Consider the following 22,845-nt stretch of genomic DNA (forward strand, 5'->3'; position numbering starts at 1 on the left):
ATAATTCATCTCGTTAGTTTTGTCATAAGTATGTACATACTATGTAGTGCGGAGTGCCTACCTTATATAGTATCTACTAGTAATGATAAAACCCTGAATCAAGGAAAAAACTAATTTATAGTTTGTATAAAGCGCGACACTGCATTGAGAGCCCAAAAAAGGAAATAGAAAATATAAAAAAGTAATATGTAGGTATTACGCAATGTTTTGTACATAAGTGTAAAGTTAATCAATTTCCTAGTTTATTTATTTTATTATGTTTATAATGGGAGCTTTTAGTGTTGGTAGTCATTCTGACTAAACTTGATTCACACTTAACTATCAAAAGGTCGAGTTTAATTGTAATAAGACCTATATTGAGTTGAAATTAATATGAATAAAGCAAACAGAGTGTAAACTGTCAACAGTGCTAATGACCGCTACCCTCGCTCATTATCATAATAAAATTCTGTACCGGAAAACAAATTAAAACAGAATATTTGCTTATTTATCTGCCTTGTGGTACAATTTGTTTGTTTAATGTCGTTATTGAGTTCTTAGTGATAGATGTGATTAACCTTCGACATGCGGTCAAGCATTGTTTCATCGTCATATCGCATGGTCCGACGCAATTACAAGTCATTTAGCGCATAAGCAAGTCTCTGTACTCCGCGCGGGCTACGGCCAGTCGATGCGCAACGCTCGCTCTCGTTGCGCGTACATCAACCTATCGAGAACAATAAATAGTGAAAATGAATTTTCACTCATCGATACTTGTGCTCGCGTGCTTTTTAGCATTATCATCGGCAATTCTACCCGAACCTCTCTCCGATGACTTCATCAACATCATCAACAGGCAACAAAAGTCATGGCTGGCCGGTCGCAACTTTCCGATACATACAACATTCGATACTATCAAGAAACTGATGGGGGCGTTGAAAGATAAGTTTATATCTAGATTGACATCCGTCGAACATGATGCTGAACTCATACGCGACCTGCCAGAAAATTTTGACCCCAGAGACAAATGGCCAAACTGTCCCACTTTAAACGAAATAAGAGATCAGGGATCCTGCGGCAGCTGTTGGGCATTCGGTGCCGTGGAAGCTATGACGGATCGCTACTGCATTTACTCGAACGGGACGAAGCACTTCCATTTTTCTGCTGAAGATTTATTGAGTTGCTGTCCCATCTGCGGTCTCGGTTGTAACGGCGGCATGCCAACCCTTGCCTGGGAGTACTGGAAACACTTCGGCATCGTATCTGGAGGTAATTATAATTCAAGTCAGGGCTGTTTGCCTTATGAGATCCCCCCGTGCGAGCACCACGTGCCCGGTGATAGAATGCCTTGCAGCGGCGACACTAAAACTCCTAAATGTGAAAGGGCGTGTAAGAAACCCTACGACACTGCTTATAAATCCGACAAACGTTACGGCAAGCACGTTTATTCCATTCGCGGTGGAGAAGATCATATTAAAGCTGAAATTTACAAGAATGGGCCTGTTGAAGGAGCGTTTACAGTTTACTCCGATTTGCTAACTTATAAGAGTGGAGTTTACAAACATACGATAGGAGATGCGCTGGGCGGACACGCTATTAAAATTATGGGCTGGGGAGTTGAAAATGGAAACAAATATTGGCTTATTGCAAACTCTTGGAATTCGGACTGGGGAGATAATGGATTCTTCAAAATCTTACGCGGAGAAGATCATTGTGGAATTGAAAGTTCTATTGTAGCTGGCGAGCCGCTATTAGATTAATTTAGTTAACTTTTATAACTGTAAGTAGATATAGTTGATTTCTGTAAAAATGAGAAATAAATTCAATTGTTAACCCTTTTTCATTTTTATTCTTAAAATTTCCTCGAAAATAAATATTACCTACCTACTTACTTAGTTACATAAAAAAAATTGATAACTAAGTAGGTAAGTACTTACTAATAAATATATAGATATGTACAGTATAAACATAACATACATAACTGTTGTTCATAATATAATACTATATAGTTTTGGTTAAAATTATATATTATAGATAATAAGTAACTACTTGTGTATTTGTAATTTGAGTTAGATAATAGTACTAACAGCTGTTAACTTGCTGGTCACGAGGCCAACGATGAAATATCAAGTTTTGCTTACAAATAATTTATATTAATTGGTAAATTACATCAAGTAGGTAATATAGTCATAACAAAATTATTATTCAATAACCTACAATAACAAGTTGCCGATAACAACGTATATTGACCGACCGACCGTGCCGACACGGGATGGTATAATAATTTATGAGATAGGTACCTTTTAATACTGTTCAATTATTAAATTATCTATTGTTTATTATTGTTTCTGAGAAAGGGATAAATATTATGGCGATCGCGGTGTTCGAGCCGGAAAGATGCAATAAAAACAGACATTTAATTCATGTAGGAAGGTGGCAAAATATATCAAGTCAATAATTAGCAGAGACACGAAAACAAGATAAGATGACTTACTACAACAGCCACATTTAAATGATCACAAATATTTAAACATCTTCAAAATAAAAAACTTGTCTATTGTCTAAAAATATTAGGTTAGTAATTATGTACCTACATAACAAATAGGTACGAACTTAAGGAAAAAATTACTAAGCTTACAAACGACACAATAAAATATAGCAATCAACACATTGACATTCGTACATCGTATATTGGTATAACTTATTTGATTTTGATGTTCAGTTCCAAAAAAGATCTCATTATTCATTCCACGTGGAAATATACATTTCCATTTAGACAGATTCTTCATCTAATGCAACTTCCTTTCAAATTTTCATTCTCATACCGTATCAAAATGATGTTCCATATAAAGGTCACTATTAAGGTCACTCTTATCCTGAGCTTTGACTTTTAGCCTCATATAATATGTCCTTTTCTTTGTGTTAACTTGTTTATGTTCTAATTATTATTACAAAGAAGAAATGAAATTTTTAAACTTAAAAATTTGTCCTTTATTTGCACATGTCTGATGAATGATTCATTAATGTAAAATTCATTAGTGTAAAATTAAAGCTGGTCTGTTTATTTAACGCTGCTTACATTAAAAAATTAAAGACCTTATGCAGCACTTCATTAAAGCCATTAAAACGCTCATGTATTCGTTACACGATAAGAGATTTAACCCGACGCCTCTCAAACTGCCTAGACCACTCTCAGCGACTTGAAAATTTTAATGAAATGCGAAAAACGGATACTTTTAATGTCCAAGTCGGCTTTCGGCGCTCGCAGTTTAATTAGAAGGGGAAGGACGGTTTAACAGTCGAAACTTTTGAGTGTGTTACGCATTAAAATGTGTTCATTAGCTTATTTAAAGTGAACCACAATTACGCCATTAGGCTAATAAAGGGTTGGTAAAATTAGGGCGCATTTTTTAGGGAAAATTAGACTTTGATTGCAATAATTTGGTGTCATTAGATTGAGAGAAAGTCCATCGTTTTAAAATATCCAAATACATATATAATATGTGAAAAAGATATACAGTATCTACTTAATAAAAAATAAATAAATAATATTGACCACCTTCAAACTGACCACCTGAAAAAAGGGGTCATTTATTCAAATTTCAAAACCTTCTGAGCGATATGTTTTGACTTTTGTTCCCAACGCGAACGCTCGATGTAATTTTCCGCGCAAAAACAGTAGGTAAGTATAATATTTCTTGATTTACTTGTATATTTTTTTTAATGCTATAGGCTAGCAAACGAGCAGACGCGTCGCCTGGTGTTAAGCGATACACGCCGCCCATAAGCATCCACTCCACTGGGAAGTGGATGTGTTGCTATCCTCAAAGGGATTTGGAAGGAGTTAGGTAGAAGGGGCGAGGATGGGAGGGAATGGGGATAAGGAAGGAGAGGATGGGTAGGGTAGTTGTCTATAAATATTTTTTGTTAATGGCGAATACATATTTTTAAAGATGCACTCTGCACAGCCATAGAAAAAAAGACATTTACAAAACAAACAATTGGTGTGTGTTTTTCTATTGGTGTCTCTACATTTTTTGCAGATGAAATTTCTCTGTAACCGCCGACGAAAAGCTGTTTATGTACCTAACTGTAAGCTAGCTGTAACTTGTACCTAAAGATTCTGCGCATCTTTTTAGATTATCCACCACTCATAACATTACTTTTATAATAACAAAGAAAGCAAACGAGCATGTGGGCTAACTGATAATTTTGTTGACTACTCTCCTCCATGAATACGGACAACGCTGGGAGATTTTATATATTTTAGGATATATAGGCTCTTTTCTTGCAGGACGCTGGGCTAGAAAACTACGAGGCTGGTAGGTCGTTCTAATGCTTCACAATAAGTTACACAGAAGTTACATGTAAATGGAAAATTATCGATTTGGACAGAAGATAGTTGAAGAAAACTTTTGAACAGGAAGTTATCAAGTATCAACATTGGTATTTATCAACTGCTATTACGATTAATATAATAAACCTTGAACCTAATTAACCTCGATCCAGAATCCAGATATATAAAGAAGGAGATTTGGGGAAAGGATATCCTATACTCTAGGATGAGGAAACTGCTGAATACATAAATAAAACATAACATTTTAATAACACTTTAATGTAACTACAATTTAATAAATTTATTTTAGAAGCATAACACTGCAATGTTTAATTTGGACAATATAGAAACAATCAAAATGTGCGTCTTATAAAAATCTAATATTAACTGTGTTTATATTGCATTAAAATGGGAATAAATTTTATTAAGTGAAATTTGAATTAAGTAATATTATAAATAAATAAATAAATAAATAAATAAATAAATAAATATTATAGGACATTATTACACAAATCGACCTAGTCCCACAGTAAGCTCAATTAAGGCTTGTGTTGTGGGTACTAGGCGACGATAAATATAATATTTTAATAAATACATATATATAGATAATAACACCCAGACCCAAGAACAAATAATTGAGTTCATCACACAAATATTTGCCCTGACCGGGGATCGAACCCGGGACCGTCGGCTCAGTAGGCAGTTACTTTACCACTGCGCCAACCGCGTCGTCAATATTAAGTATTAGTTAACAATATTTTGCTTCTAAAATAAATACAAACCCTATCACTATAAGATAAATAAATCTATAATATAAAACTAATATATCACAAAACTTGACTGATCACTTTTAAAAAATTATCGTGACGTCCCATTACGCTAAGACTAATTGCTAGGTTAAATTTGTTAATTTAGGAATATGACTCGAATATATATAACTTCACGACATCTTCAATTTTTTTACCCCGTTTTTATATTCGATTAGTTTTTAAATGTCATAATATACATCTGGCAACCTTTTACGGAATTCCTTTTAGTACAGTGTTGCAAGCAAAAAATAATGAATATAAAAACGGGATGTGAATAGATAAATATATTATTTATTTTTATATTCCGAGAACGACTATCATTTGTTCTGAAATTTGGCATATCGAGATGTCCTTTTTCGAATACATCTTACATTTTAACAAAATATTTCAGTGGACAGAAGATATAAACAATCGCCACAAACTCACAAACAAAATATTGGACCGAAGACATAAACAATCGTCACACAAAATAGTATTATTATTTTCAACCACAAAATCGATATTACGAAGTCATCAATAATATAAATTATTAAACCAAGCAATAACAATATAATACCACAAATCGGGACATTTTAATAGACCATATTACGCCCCTACTGTTCATAAACATAAAAATAAAGATCTGTAAAAGTGAAACGCGACATGCCTTACAAAATAAATGGACAAAATGCACATTTCTATGATGCAAACATCAATCAGTCTGATATAAAGCTTATTACTCCTTTAAACTGCATTTGATACATTATAACGACGACAATTTCGATGCTATATAAATTTGATGATATATATATATATATATTATATACCTAAAATCGATTTTTATTGCATTAAATGGATGAGAATATAATAGTATAAAAGTGTATTCTATCATCTATCTAAGTAGGTTGTATGTTAGTAATTATTGTATTAATTCTATTCATAGCGTCCGAATATACATAATTGATAAGCCTTCCACCCTTCCTTGATAACTACAAAACTCCTTATTTTTGGTTCAATTCACGAAACGATATAACAATAATACGTAAATAAATCGATTGAAATTACACATTATGTAAATAAACATAACACGAAGGCTATGTATTTATATTATTTGTACAATAATTACATTCGTAAATAATCGTTTAAAAATCATATTTCACATTTATATTGGAATGAATACACACATCAAATTCTATAACCATATAAAAAATAATTATTTAATGAAGATACCATGCGAAAGCAGTTCAATACTCTTCGATCATAATCACTGAGCAGAAAACATGGATATACAAATTTTAACAATAATATTATCTTTATACAGGAACAAAACACTCACATCGAGTCGTATCTAGCATCAGACGTTAGTGGATCTACGTCATCTCGATGTCTGAAATTGAAGGCATTTCTGAAACTGTCTTTTAGACGCTCGGCGAATGTTTTATAATCTAGATTTACTTGCTGACCGAAGTCGAAGTCAGCTACTTCTACGGTATGCCTGTAATTGGAATAAACAATACTTAAGTGGCAACACTTGACTGTTTGATTTCAGGTAAGGTAAGATATTCTTCAAAAATTGTTATTATCAGAAACAATATACAGTGATTTAGCTAAACGTATATGCACTTAAAAGTTATTGTTAACTAGCAACAGAAACATTGTATCATATTGAAACTATGAATTCTAAAAAATAATGTTGCAAGTTCTTAAAAACTATCAATTTAGCAACTATAGTAATTATAAATAAATAAAAAGTTAGCAACACCATCTATTGAAAACTTTTCCCATTCTCTACACCCAGACTTTATCAATTGATACAAATGGTCCATATTTATTTCTATACAATAAAAATAATTAATCATCAGTAGAAAACAAAGTCGCTTTCTCTGTCCTTATATCCCTATGTACTTATGCTTTAATCTTTAAAACTACGCGACGGATTTTGATGCGCTCTTTCTAATAGATAGAGTTATGAAGAGGAAGGTTTTTGCATACAATTTATTAGGTTTCATACAAAGCGGGCGAAGCCGCGGCGAAAAGCTAGTAATGTATAATAATATCTATAAATACCTTGATCTATGCTGATAGTAGGCAACACCAAACACCACTAATATTACGGCAACTAGAGAGAACGCCACCGGAACTACGATGACTGACAACTGCGCGTGGACAGATGCTGAAATAGAATAAACAGAGTTAATCAACTATTCTCTATTAATAGGTTTGTAACTATGAACATAAGCAAGATAAATTGACTTATTACGTAATGCAATTGCTGAATAACAATTAAAAATTATATCAAATATCAATTTAACTTTCTATTTTTCGTTTATGTATACAGTTTTGTCCAATATGGTTCATTGCAATGCGTGCAGTTAAACGCAGTTAACTCGACCACCATGTAATCTTTGTAATACTAATTAGGTACTTAATCAATGTATTAATAAATACCTTTATAGATATTGATTGTAGCCCTCGACACACTTTTCCCAACTTCATTCTCAATAACAACAACAACAGTGTGCTGTTCGCTATCAGAAAAGTAGTGTACCAAAGGGAAAATATTAGTAGTGGTTCTAGACTTCATAGAACACGTCTCATTCCCTGTAACATTGTATTGTCCGAGCTTGTATATAGCACAATAATCGAACGGCGGTGACCCAGTGTATTTCACTTGTAGGTTTAGAAGATCGCCGTGTTGCAACCAGTTCAAACCAGTTATGTTCACTGTTGAAATTGACTCTGAAATAGTGAAATAATAAGTTGTTAATTGGATTGAAGTTGCTATATTTGACGAGTAAGAATACCAGTTAAATGTACATATCAAAGTCGAGAAATGTGGATAGTTAAAAGGTTTATAACACAAGAACACTACACTAGACAAATTTCCTTAAAATAAATTACTGTTAGGTGATATGTCCCATTTCATAAGGTCTAAGTAAGTTCTATGAAATTTGCTAACTACATACCTCTTATGCTAATTGTTTCCTGATAATGTCCATATGTGTAGGTATCGCCGATCGGCACTATGCTTGAGTTGTGGCATATGAAATCCTTTATTGCATGTTTTCGTTTTGCATTCATTGGAACACCTCGCTTTGATATTTTATGAGTTATATTATCACTGGTATTGCTTAATGGTACAATTGTTGTATCTGCACTTGGAACTGTTGTTGGTTTGGGTGTTGTTGTTGTCGTTGTTGTGGTTGTTGTTGTGGTTGTTGTTGTTGTCGTTGTTGTTGTTGTTGTGGTTGTTGTTATCGGAGGCAACGGTTTGTTGTTAGCAACAACCAACACATCAATGTAATGATCTGTCATCACATCTTGATAGGTATAGTTTAAAGAAAAGTCTGTCGTTTGATCTATAAACATACAATCTATGAACCAATAAGTGATAATTGTAGACGCGTTTTTCTTTAAAAATTGCATCTCATTATCCGGTAGTTGCACGAAATGATGCACTGTGTTGTTGGAGGCAACAAACTTGTTGTCTCTAATTAAATTGTTCTGCTGTAGATACAGGTTTCCATTTAATGAATCTGAAATATTAGGTAATATTTGAAAGTATAATTACACTTAATTTAACTCAATCAATGTATATAATTATTGCATGTATTTTTTACATTTATAAACAATTTCTTATAAACAATTTCTAAATTTTACTTATAAACAATTTCTTCAGATAACTGCATTGATATTGAATAATATAGTTAAGTCTATTAGTAGTTAGCATGTTTAACAGAAAAGATTATGGAGATAATTACAAGGTCAGAATAAAAACAACTACATATTCAGAGAATTTTTATAGAAGCCAAGATTAAAAAAAGGTATAATTAAACAACATACGTTTAGAATGAATTTCAAGTCTGAGTAACTGCACAACAAGGAACTTATACTACAATAAGATCTTAATCTCTCACGCGTCCAACTATAACATACTGATTTAGTTACGAGCAAATAATGTACGTAGGACGTGTGAAGCTTTAATAGTCTTACCTGTAATTTGGAATGTTGTGGTTGCCGTAGCTGTCAAGATCCACATACCAAAAAAAGTTTTCATAAGATTTACTGTAACTGTGTGTTCACCAGCTTCATACAAATCGCGTGGGTATTCAACAGTCCATTTTGACACATTTGATTTTGCGACAAACTATGAACACAAGAAATATATATTAAAATTTAAAATGTTGAGTCAAATAATAAAAAATGAATAATTATTAAAGCCTGAGCTGAATATTTGCATCTATGAGTGGTTTGTTGTTTCATATGTCTTTATAATAAAGGGTGCAATTTTTATCATTATAAAATTGTAAGCTCCACTTAACCCATTGAGCCCCGAACGGCCCAATCGGTCCACGACACAATAGATTTTCTATTGTGTCTGTGACTCCGGGGCCTGAGTTATTAAAATTGAGTGTTTATTGTCCACATCTACATATATTATATAGAACCCCTGCAATTTATAAATAATAATCTCTGAAACTATTTTAACATTGTCAGGAACCAGTACAGATACCATATCATAATGAGTTTATCATACTTTAATTAAAAGCACAAATGCAAATGTTAATATTCTATTACATTGATGTTGTAAAGGAAATTTCAATACTGATAACCTTATTGAAGACTCATTACTTATAATATTTTATACTTTTAAAGTGAAATATTTATTATAATTCATCATACATACATTACTATCACTCATTGTAAACAGGGAAACAAAAGAACTGCTTATTTTATTAAAAATTATTCACCTCAAAAATAATGCAATGTTTATGTAATAACTAAATACCTACTTTATATACCTACTATTCAATAAACTACAATAAAAGTCAAATGTTGTCAAAACTAATTGATTATAGAACCAACTAACTAATCTCATTTACATAAGTTACCTATTTATATTCATTATAGTTGTCACACTTATTATTTGATTAAGTATTAACTACTCCTTGTATGTTTAAAAAATTAAAATAATATTGAATTTTTCCACAATTATGTATCTCTAATATTATTAACTCTAACTACATTAGAATCTTACTTGAGCCCTATGTTGTGGCTGTACATCATCCGAAAAATCAAATTGAAGATTTTCTCCTGAATAACCAAGAACCGTGGCCGTAAACGTTATGTTAGATCCTCTAACAGCTGGCCCATCATTTGAAACTAATAATTTCAAAGCTAAACACACTGTAAAGAAGAAAAAAATCATATAAATTGAAGACTGAAATGTAAGATATATGTACCAAAACAATAATAACAAATATTAGTTTTTAGTTTGAAGAATATAATTTTGCAATCGGTGCATAATATCACGAGAATTAGTATGATTAGAAACTCTTGATCAAGGATTCAAGTTTAATAACATAAATAACTATAATATTAGCTCGATTGGAGTATTAATGTGCTATAAACATACCTTTATCAACACATAATACGAAAAATAAAATACACAATATGCGAGTCATTTCGATCCACTTTAAATTTAGAAAGGAAAAATAACTAAATTAAAATGAAGATAGGCAGGTTTATGTTTCTCATTCAAATTAAATTGTGTTTAGAGCACAAAAGCTATAAAAATCAGAAACAATATTATCAATAAAACATTTTACGTCATCATATTCTACGCAGTGAGCCCTATTGGAAATTGAAAATAATATGAAATCAGAAATGTCTTGTTTTGACAATTGACGTATTTAAAATGTTTGACATAAACACAGAGTATATATAAATTACTAGTGGTCCGCCCCGGCTTCGCCCGTGGTACTAATTTAGTATCCTATGTCCTAAGTCTATGTCCTTCTCCTGGCTCTAAACTACCTCCCTGCCAATTTTCAGCTAAATCGGTGCAGTCGTTCTTGAGTTTTATGTGGAGTAACTAACACGACTTTCTTTTACAAAGGCACAGATATATGAACATTATATTATTTGGATGTCTGTGACAGAAATCAGAATGATAAAAACTTAGGTAAAAAGTATGGTACTTTACTATTAAAGTTTAGGTTCTAAAATTTTCTTATATAGCCCAGCTCCGCTCCATTGTAGTACATATTTGTATATTTAATGTATCCGTAAAATAGTAACACTCGTCCGATTATAAACAGGCAACAAAACAAGCTTCTGCAATCTGCAGTTTGCAATAAAAAAAAAATAAAACATCTATCCATAGTGATTGCTGTACTGTGTAATATAAAAAGTGTTTTCGTTTGATCTTGGTGATATGTTGTCTTGAAAAAAAATAATGCTTGAAAATTAAAATAAGGTTCAACGGGATATTTTGATTTATATACTAAAAATGGCGACAGTATTTGATAGCCCATTTATTCGACAACGTTTACATCGGTTACGGCATCGTGATTTCGATTTAGATGAAGATCAGCGATTTGGTAGATGTGACTGCACCAGCTATTCCTATTTCGTTCTTTCGATGGTTTTATTTTCAGTGGGTACAGTTATAACTGTCCTTGCTCTTGGTGATGCTGATGGCTATATTTTAAGTAATTTAGGACACATGTGGCTCGTTGGACCCATATTTATTTGTTCAGGAATGATGGTTGCAGTGAAAAGCATGTTATATTTGCGAAGAAAGAGTGTAATTCAGATGCTCCTACATCAGCGTGCAATAATAAGAGTAAGTTGTACATATTCATAGATTACTGTGTGAATTTTATGTGTGAATTAATGGCATCAGTAGAAAGTTCGTATTCGGTACTGTTATTCTACATTCTCGCGATGCTATAATCTCTTGTACAGTCACGAGCAATAATATATGCCTAGGGGGCGATGTGCAAAAATATCTGTCACTAGAACAAATTCAATAATATCTATCTGCCCGTATACAGCAAAAATATCTGACATTAATAGGCAGCATAATAAAGTGGCATCAAAATTATATGACGAAAATGTAGAGCAAATAATTGTGACAACCTCTCAAAGCATAAATATGTGACGTTACATAAGAGGCAATAATATCTGACACAATTTTATATTTCTGTATTGTAAAATATAATTGATTCCTCACAAAAAGCATATGTGACACTAGCTTTCCGCCCGCGGCTTCGCCTGCGTTTTCACAGAAATACCGCATAGTTCCCGTTCACGGCATAAATATGTGACGTAGTATTTTGCATCGATTCCTCACACAAAGCATAAATATGTGTCACCAACTAGGTGGCAATAATATCTGACACAATTTCATATTTCTGTATTTTGCATCGATTCCTCACAAAAAGCATAAATATGTGACATCAACTAGGAAGCAATAATATCTGACACAATTTCATATTTCTGTATTTTGCTTCGATTCCTCACACAAAGCATAAATATGTGACATCAACTAGGAAGCAATAATATCTGACACAATTTCATATTTCTGTATTTTGCTTCGATTCCTCACACAAAGCATAAATATGTGACACCAACTAGGTGGCAATAATATCTGACACAATTTTATATTTCTGTATTTTGCGTTGATTCCACACAAAAAGCATAAATATGTGACATCAACTAGGAAGCAATAATATCTGACACAATTTTATTTTCAATTTAATATTGAATTAATAGGTATAAAATAAATAAATTTTATTTTAACTACGTTGTTTTAAAACATGATTACCATATTAATTAATATGTGCCGTCGTTGTATACTACATATTGTATGTCTAGATATTATATCCTACTAGCTTAACACCCGCGGCTTCGCCCGCGTTTTCAAAGAAAAACACGCATAGTTTCCGTTCCTGTGGGATTTCCAGGATAAAAGCTCTCATAAGCGTTAATCCAAGTTACCTTCTATGCGTGTGCCAAATTCCATTGTTTTGTCTTTTATTTGTGTGAAAGAGTAACAAACATCCTTACATGATATGAACTTTCGCATTTATAATAATATTAGAAGGATATCATATCATGACAAAATTAAAGTATTCATATACTTACATGAATACCCACTTGGGTAGTTCTATTTTATTTGAAGGTTCAGTGTAACCTTCGTGTATTATTTAGAAATTGTTTTGTTATATTTGACGTTAGCGGCGTTTGACACGATTGCTCCGTTATTCATTTTCATTTACCTATAATATTGCTATTATTTTATTGAGTATCGAAAATTATGGCAAGTTATCATATTATCGTAATTTCATTTAAATAAAAAATATTTACAAAATATAATGTGTCTTTTGTTCATATTCTTACCCCAGCAAAATACAAAACACTAATTCAATTAAAAAACGTTTGGCCTTTTTAAAATCCTATCCTATCTTATCCTACTAGTCCTACTATAATCCTACTTCCTATCCTACTAATCTAGTATTATAAATGCGAAAGTTTGTGAAGATGTGTATGTGTGTGTTTGTTACTCTTTCACGCAAATACTACTGAACCGATTACAATGAAATTTAGCAGACATATAAAGGGTAACTTGGGTTACACATAGGATAGGTTTTATCCCAAAATTCCCACGGGAACGGGAACTATGCGGTATTTCTGTGAAAACGCAGGCGAAGCCGCGGGCGGAAAGCTAGTGTCACATATTTATGCTTTTTGTGAGGAATCAATTATATTTTACAATACAGAAATATAAGATTGTGTCAGATATTATTGCCTCCTAGGTGACGTCACATATTTATGCTTCGAGAGGTTGTCACAATTATTTGCTCTACATTTTCGTCATATAATTTTGATGCCACTTTATTATGCTGCCTACTAATGTCAGATATTTTTGCTGTATACGGGCAGACAGATATTATTGAACCCGTTCTTATGACAGATATTTTTGCTAATCTGCAAATGGTAATATATTTATGCTTCTGACTGTACCTATATTTTGTCTGAACAAATATGTGTTAACCTTAACCCAAAAGTATTATCATTCACAAATGTTTTTACTAATTCAGTAAATAGAAGCTACCAATACCAGTGCATTGAATATGTCACACACATATGTATAATTACTTATCAAGATAAAAAGTTGTGTTTCAATGTCAAAGGAACTTCCTTTTACCTAATATGTCTGTATGGTATTGGTTGGCTGGTAATGGTAATGTTATTTATTTATACAATTACAAATTATTGAAACATACTGACAATTGTATGGTGTAATTTTTATTTAAAAATTCTATATATAAAAATAATGTAAAGAGAAAGGACAAAACTAATTATGTATTTTCTATAGGACATGGCAACTGTACAAGCAGAGCAGGCTTATAGTGGTCAAGTGCCTCGGACAGCTTCAAGTGCGACCTTGCCACCTTCATATGATGCATTAATAGCTAATGCTGCCACAAGCAAACCTTCGTGCTCAGAGCTTCCACCACCCACTTATGATGAGGCAATGTATCTTATAGATGATGAGAAATATCATATTGATAAGAATGTAATCGCAAAACAAGAAACTAGCAACCAAACAAATTCTATTGACGATAGCAAGCCTTGAAGAGTATACATATGAATTTGCCTTAGAAAATACCTACTTAATTTTTTTTCTTTGTACTTATGTTTTTAAAGATAGTCAACCTTATTGATAATATTCTCTAATGTGCCTAAAATATATATTGTTGGGCAGTTGTTATGATGTTATAATTTAAACATTGTAAATTAGAGTAAGAAATATGAACTTATTTACATGAATTTAAAATTGATAATTGTTTGTAAGATACTGTGCCTAATATTATGCATAAGTTATTATAATAACTATTTTACTTAATGTTGCTTTACATAAGTATTATCAATAATGAATAGGTACTTAAAATCTTGTTAATGAATTTCAAAAGTGATTATTGGCTTGCATCTGTGATTAAAATGCCTAAACTTTAATATACAAAGCATATAATTGTTATGAGCCTATAAGAGTTGACTTATAATAATAAGGTTTGTACAGTAGTGTGGTAGTAAGAGATTCTAATAGCAATATAAATGTAAACAAGTCAGTGGAAGAATGTTGATGGAAAAAATCCTAATAATTAAAAAAACACAGTTATTTCAAATAATGATTTAATGTAGGTTCATACAAATGGCACTTAAAATTATGGAATGTGTTTTAAATCTAAAACATACATTATTTATTTTATTATCTCGAATATTATTTTCAGTGTTCGACTTTTAACATAAATACTTAGTTATTTAAGTTTTAAATGTATTTAAATCTTTGTCTTTAAATATTATTATATTGATTTCTTTTTTTCACATCCTTGATCTTCCTACTTTTTCTTGGTTCCTATTTATAATTGTTTTTGTTAATGCAACAAAACTGTAATAAAGTTTGATAAAGTTGATACACAATAGCATTTGTTTTGTTTCTGCTGATAATGTAGTAAACATTCATAGGATCATTGGCAATTATTGTTAAGAGGTTAAAAATCAACTTAAATGTTGTGAAGACTGAAGCATTTACAATTTACATTGTTGGAAATTTATTACAAGAACATTATAATTATTATTATTGTACATAGAATAATGTTGATCTGATTGATGTGACTTCCATGGAATGAAGAATACATCTATATTTATAAAATTTTACTGGTTTTATTTCAAAATCCCATACATTTTAAATATAACATACATCACAATAATCTTAGTTCTAAGTATAACTGAGATCACTTTACATACATGAATAATTATTGTACCTAGTAATTAAGTTAATACATGCTTATACTAATTTTCATATGCATGAAAAAATAAACAATTAGAAAATACAAAACTGCATGGCTCATAATGCTCAATCATTGATAAAAAGGAAATAATTTAGATTTTTATAATTTATTAATAAAAAACAACTATTCAACAATGCTTAATGAAGTTATTTCAATACTAGTCTATCATAGTAATCTTTATCTATATATATAAAAATGAAACCCATTTCGCATTGTCACGGCATCACGCGTGAACAGGTGGGCCGATTCTTTTTTTATTACATTCCTTGAAGTACGAGGATGGTTCTTATGTAGAGAAATGGTAAATATGTACCACGGGCGAAGCCAGGGCGGACCACTAGTCCTAATTAAAATAGTGTGTGAGCTGAGCACATGTGTCTGAAGTGAAACTTCTTTGGCATGATTCAAAGATACCAAAATTTTCGCCATACTTCATGATGTGACGGTATAGCCATACTACCTTAAAATTTTACTCTCAATGTCTTAAGAAGTTCCACTTCATAAAATTACTACACTTATTAAAATTTATGCAAGGTAGGTATCATGTTAAAAAAATTGAATGATTAGATTTTATTTCTATTTCTACACTTTTTCATGTACCATCTTGAATTATTTTTTACCAGTGACAGTTTTTCAATAAAAGAGCACTCAAATGCTTTGCATTATGAGTCATGCAATACATAACACTTACTTTATATTTTGAGGCTTTCTTTTAAATCATAGCGACAGTAATTTAACTTTTAAGTTAATCTTCCATAGTATGAACTTCTTATACAATCTTTGTGTAATTGTAACCACTGTACTACAAAAATATCTGCAATATATTGTAATATCTTTCCAGTAAGTGATAAACTATGCACTCTACATAGGCTTTCAATGAAGATAATCCTGCAATCTACCAGATAAAGACATCTCATGATAAATGCAACAATACAGAGAGGAATACAGGTGCCAGGTCCATTACAGAAAATTAAATCTGGTTTAAATTTATAGACTATTGGTATGGCGCTTAGAGTAGCATATATAGTAGTAAACACCGACGATATAAATGATTGATTTACATTTCTACTTCTAGGAATTTTGGCGATTTTGTAGTCAGTATACTGACTTTCTATTTCACGAACTTTTACTTCACTCCTCTCGTCGGAGTCAGCCATAACGTAGAGTCGTGGAGTATATAAGTATAATTTCATCCTTGCAACGAGCGATAACATCTCAGTAGTGTGCCCACCTGATCCAATGCACAAAATCGTTCGAAATGATCTGTTGTGAATATGTAATCCGACGCGACGAGAGTATATCGAACTGATAAGATATAATGCTCTAAGGCATACGAATGCCAATGGAAAAACAATAATGAACTGTATGATAACACTTAAAGCACCCATGGTAAACAATCGAAGAAAGTACAATTTTTATGTGTGTTATATTCGGTAACAGCTGTGTTGTTTACTGAAATGCTTTTCTTTGTGTATTATTTCGTTGTAGATGCAAGAAACAACTTAATTTTTTCACCGCTAATAAATATTATATAGAAATTTCAACGTGCGTTTTATTTTTAAATAAAATATTGAATGTCAATTGTCAAGCCACAATATACAAGTGTCATTGTCATTGAGTGTCATTTTCAAGTGTGCCCAACTTAAAACGTAGTGATTAAAATATCCTCTTTGGCCCAACTCCTGAAACATATTCCCCGTTTTCCAATTACAGAGCATAATGCAACTCAGTGCCGCACAATGCTGAATTATGCTGATGCTTAATTGGAACGTGAAACGCACCAGCAGGTTGCGCCAAGTTCAGTGTTGAAAAAAAAATATTCATAGAGTTAGCAATAACCTCATTAATGTGTAAAAAAGTGGTATACATAATAATTGGTTGAAAAATATTTACGGTTATTTTAAGTAATTTGGATTTTGATTTTTTCATTAACATTTTTTTCAATGTTTGTACCTTCATCCATACTTATATTTATTTTTATAACACAATTTGAATTAACTTTGATTATTTCGAAAAAACTACAATGAAAAGAAAGCTTTAAATTTTTTTCCAACAATTAATAATTACTAAGGGCGTATTCAGAAAGAAAGCTTGAAACTTATAAGCGCTTATCGGCGCTTGTCATGTTCATATATTTTCCTGCGCGGGTTACCAGCACTGACAGGAAAATATATGAACATGACAAGCGCCGATAAGCGCTTATAAGTTTCAAGCTTTCTTTCTGAATACGCCCTAACGATAAATCGATTGCACGCATCAATTCACGCGCATTACTTTTTCTAGTGCTCGATTGTGCGAAGCGTTGCTGCATTATGCCGCATAATGCGCTCTAGTGCTGTAATTGGAAAACGGGGATTGGCTAGTGAGTAGTGACATTCGTTTACTTTATGTTTTAACTAGCGACCCGCCCCGGCTTCGCACGGGTGCAATGCTGATACTAAAATAATAGTAAATACACTACAGAAAAACTTTTAACGTTGTATACAAAAACATAGCGGGCGGCCGGCCGGTACCGCCGCAAACAGTACGTCCCGCAATTTTTAAATCTGTAATATCTTCGAAAATATTCACTTAAATCATACGGTGTAAAGGGCCATATAGATCTATATTAAATGAACAATGTATTCAAGGTATTTAATTGGTTATGGATTAATGCTGTATTGGTTAAAATCGCTTCGAAAATTAGCCATTATTTGACGTAAAAAGTAAATGACAAAAAAAAAATGTTGTGTGGTTTTATGAAACCACGGTAAAAGTGAAACTGTTCGAACGGTTCCGAACACTGCTTTGTGTAGCGCATGTCGCGTGACGGTCGGCACTCGGCTGCCGAGTAGGTATACCTACTCGGCAGCCGCGATACACGCGACATGCGCTACACAGACCAAACAGTTTGAGACGATGTAATAAAAGTTTCACTTTAAAAAGTTATTGTGGGTAATCCATAAGAGATAGACATATGCCATCGCGGACTTTTCTGTAGACCTTTTCAATTTGTACAATACTTAGTACATTATTTTGATAAAACTCGTAGGGTTCAGCCTGCGTTTGCAATGTAAGCGAAAAAAATGTAATTATTTACGACATCACATTAGAAACCTCAAAAATAACAGTACTTCTCCACTATTTAATGGATGTTATTATACATATTAACCTTCCTCTTGAATCACTCTATCTATTAAAAAAAACCGCATCAAAATCCGTTGCGTAGTTTCAAAGATTTAAGCGTACAAAAGGACATAGGGAAATAGGGACAGAAATGCGACTTTGTTTTATACTATGTAGTGATCACATTTTAATAATGTTTCGACAGTGACGAGTAGAATGGTGAAGACGAATATTGTGTAAATGCCGCATTTAATAATATCCATATTCCGTGTTTTCCAATTACAGCACTAGAGCGCATTATGGGGCATAATGCTTAACGTTGAATGTTCCAACTACAGCAACGCTTCGCACAATCGAGCACTCGCGTGAATTGATGCATGCAATCGATTTATTGTTAGTAATTATTCATTGTTGGAAAAAATTTTAAGCTTTCGTTTCATTGTAGTTTTTTCGAAATAATCGAAGTTAATTCAAATTGTGTTAAAAAAATAAATATAAGTATGGATGAAGGTACAAACATTGAAAAAAATGTTAATGAAATAATCAAAATCCAAATTACTTAAAATAACCGTAAATATTTTTCAACCAATTATTATTTATACCACTTTATTTACACATTAATGAGTTGGTTATTGCTAACTCTATGAATATTTTTTTTTCAACACTGAACTTAGCGCAACCTGCTGGTGCGTTTGTTTCACGTTCCATCAGCATAACCAGTAGCTGGTCCGAGCTGTCAGACTGACGCGTGAGATCTCTGTCCGACGCTATCGCTATATCTCTCATTATCTGCTCAAAAAAAAATCGCGTGACCCATCCCTACAAAAACGTTTGTTGAAAGAAAAGTATAGCTCAGATTACGAAAAAAAAATACTGTTAGATAGGTAATGAAATGAGGCATCATTAGAGTAGAAAATATATACTTCGAACTTACAATTTCATATTTAAAAAAAAATGATAATACTTAATTGTACTTTTTTTTGTTAGATTTTCTCGCAATTTAATTTTATTACGACAAATTTATGCGCTCGGCTTCATTTTTACTTATTTATTTTAAAACTAGACTATATTTCCTTTAAAATGAATGCATAATATATACAAATTATACAGGATATGTCTATTATTTTTACTAATAAAAATGACTCGGCACGCTATCCGGATCGTTACGTCCTTGGCCATTGTTACGTTTCAAATATTTTAAAATGTTGAATCTGCGTAAATATAAGAATGTAATAGATTTATATTAGTAATTACTTAATCTAGATAGTTTCTAGTACGTATATAACGTATCAAAATATAAAAATATAGTTTCAACAATTCGTAAACAACACCGAAACCCGCCATGTTTGGAACGCGCATTTTGACCTACATTATTTGTTAAAAATAAGAACTTTGGCTAATGAAATACTACAATACGTATATATCACTGTAAAGAGAATTTTATATAGAAAATTATAACATATAACACACAAAGGAAGAAGTAATAACATTCAAGTAATCACGCCATTTTTGCGCAGCGATATTTTGCTCGGCACGGTGAAAAAATGACGGCCTTTGAAACTGGTCTGTCATTAAAACAGGGCGTCAAATTGTATGAACCTTTGTTCTAAAGTAGTCTCTGGTTCTCTCCAGATAATAAATGTGACAGCTGTGGCACAGATACTCAACCAAATTTGAATAGGGCAAGCTTTACGACAGGTATAATTTATGGGCACGGTTGTTACACGGACTGATAAGCATAAAATTTTTTTTGTAACCTGAGAGCCCCTTATTCTCAAGTGGATAAGAGCGTTTTCACATTATCCGATCCGATATCGGATATCGGACGCCGATAGCCGATATCCGATATCGGATACAATTTGCCCTTTCACATTGTCCGATAAAATCGTTCCGATATCATCATGAGTGCTGCCAGAAATTTTTAGAGAAAACTAAACTAAATTGCCAGTTGATAAAAAAAGGTATAATTAAAAAAAATCAAATGTTATAAATCATAGTTGTACATGTACGTTAAAAATAACTACGATAAAGAAAAACAACTTCAAAAAAGAAAAGTAAAATGTAAAAAAAGATTTGATATCACAAATTACTGCATATTATTTAGATATGTGCTATTTACTAAATAGTTTTGATATCGGTCATTTGTATAACATAATATACTTATGTTAACACATTATAAATTATATCAATACCTACTACAACCTAGTATTAGTTAATAGTTTTAGTAATACATATTAGTAAATACCTTTCAAAATCTATTAAATGTATTTTTAGCAAGACGAACCTAGTCATTTAGTCATTTTTTCACTATATACATTTATAAAAGTTCATGTAGTACCTATGATAAATTTATTAAGTGATACAATCTTTGTTCACATTTTCTTTTCTTTTTCTTATTACACTGTAATATCCTAAAATAATATTGTCACTCGTTCAAATATATTTGTAATATGATTGTTGTAATTTCCTGTAAGTAAAGATACATAAATTATTTTACTCTCATAAACAATTATTTTAGAATTAAGAGTTTTCAAACTTTGTAGTCTTTGTTGTAAATTCAAAATAAAAATAAAATCGGTGTGAAATCTCCTCCTTTTTTTGAAGTCGGTTAAAAACAAAGCACTCAATGACAACAATACAATAAACAGCACAACCAATATCCGAGTAGGAGGAGGAGCGAGGCAGAATGAGATAAAATAAAGATGATAGACACTAATGTTTTCGAAGATAGATATTTGAATTTAAGAACGCAATATATTTTTGTTTACTTCAGTTCAGCCAATTGCCGTATATTTTAATACGGCAAATAAAAATACCTGCCGTATAAATCGTATTTTAAATGCCTATAAATACTTAATAATAATAATAATAAGGGCGTAGGGATGTGACGACCCCATCGCCCACGGTTGGAATATCTATTGTTTACGTGACAACAGATATTCCACCCGTGCAGTCAGTCAACCCGCAGGACACCTTGTGGCGGGGTGTCGGGGAGTAGCGACCCCGCGGGAACCGAGTGCTCCCGGGGGAGGCCCCTGTCTTCACCTCCGGCTCGCCTTCACCGGCCGGTCGGAGTGAAGCCTGACGAGGACAGGACCCCCACCTCTGGCTTGCCTTAACCGGCCGGCCAGAGTGGAGTCGCGAGAGCTTTTAGCTCGAAGGGTGGATGCGAAGCGTAAGTGGCGAGTGGGCACGTGATGCTGGACCCTCAGGGAGCGCGTGATCGTAGTTTAAAGTCCAGGGACGCCTCTCCACCCTTAGCTGCTCACAATATGTTGCCCCCTTGTCGCACTATTGCAGCGACTTATTTCGGGGGCCCATACAGTGAGAGGGCGAGTCACCACCTGCCAACATATTTTTACTTTCTTTTAGTAGAAAGGCAGGTGCCATAGTTTCCAATAGTCCCCAAATACCGGCCCATTTAACATCCCACTCCATATCCCAGTTTATTTTGTTTTCCATATCTCGAAATAGTCCTACATCGGCCGCGGACTGCCTAGGACTGTATCTCTATAGTGCAGTCATGGGCAGGCTGCGGCTGGTGTCCCACAACACAGTAAAGTTCTCTAAAGGGCCTCTGCGTGTTGGATCCGTGTCCCCACGTAAGCCTTCCAAAGGACCGGGTACCTTCCTTATGATGGTACCCGAGTATTATGGATGAGATACACATAATAATAATAATAATAAACTCTTTATTGTACACCAAATAAAAACAATACAAAAGAATAACAGCAAATAGGATTATTGTACAATAGGCGGTCTTATCACTAACAAGTGATTTCTACCAGACAACCTGTGATCAAGGAAATGCTGGAAGATTATAATTTTGGAGGTGTAAAACAAAGCAAGCATTACTTTATTAAATAAGTACCTATAGATAATATAATAAATAACATATAGATAATATAAAATAAACATACATACATAATATAATAAAACATACATACATAAAATACATACATATATATATAAATATATTTAGTATGTGCGAGTT

General features: G+C 32.5%; 5 protein-coding genes across 5 annotated transcripts in view; 2 read left to right on the forward strand and 3 right to left on the reverse strand.

Annotated features, from left to right (window-relative positions):
- The window catches only part of LOC149486596 (uncharacterized), a 275,063-nt gene that overhangs the window by 183,764 nt on the left and 68,454 nt on the right, over nt 1-22,845 (reverse strand). The window lies entirely within an intron of this gene.
- Nucleotides 636-1,817, forward strand: CtsB (Cathepsin B). The gene has a single exon (XM_089698216.1). It carries the CDS (start codon nt 732-734, stop codon nt 1,737-1,739), a length of 1,008 nt encoding a protein of 335 aa, XP_089554342.1. The 5' UTR covers nt 636-731; the 3' UTR covers nt 1,740-1,817.
- LOC149486600 (uncharacterized) lies at nt 5,440-10,770 on the reverse strand. Its single transcript, XM_089698296.1, has 7 exons — nt 10,520-10,770; nt 10,142-10,290; nt 9,097-9,250; nt 8,070-8,639; nt 7,552-7,842; nt 7,171-7,276; nt 5,440-6,598 (listed from the first exon to the last, which is right to left on the reverse strand). The coding sequence occupies exons 1-7, from the start codon at nt 10,566-10,568 to the stop codon at nt 6,436-6,438; spliced, it is 1,482 nt and encodes a 493-aa protein (XP_089554422.1). The 5' UTR covers nt 10,569-10,770; the 3' UTR covers nt 5,440-6,435.
- On the forward strand, nt 11,179-15,607 carry LOC149486601 (uncharacterized). The gene is made up of 2 exons (XM_089698321.1): nt 11,179-11,731; nt 14,270-15,607. Exons 1-2 carry the CDS (start codon nt 11,396-11,398, stop codon nt 14,528-14,530), a joined length of 597 nt encoding a protein of 198 aa, XP_089554447.1. The 5' UTR covers nt 11,179-11,395; the 3' UTR covers nt 14,531-15,607.
- On the reverse strand, nt 15,581-17,333 carry Alg14 (ALG14, UDP-N-acetylglucosaminyltransferase subunit). Its single transcript, XM_089698319.1, has one exon. The coding sequence runs from the start codon at nt 17,132-17,134 to the stop codon at nt 16,487-16,489; it is 648 nt and encodes a 215-aa protein (XP_089554445.1). The 5' UTR covers nt 17,135-17,333; the 3' UTR covers nt 15,581-16,486.

This window comes from Colias philodice, chromosome 8 (assembly GCF_061535455.1).
Source record: "Colias philodice isolate Cphi_HAF_F1 chromosome 8, ilColPhil1 Martin Lab GWU primary, whole genome shotgun sequence".
NCBI classification, from domain to species: Eukaryota; Metazoa; Arthropoda; class Insecta; order Lepidoptera; family Pieridae; genus Colias; species Colias philodice.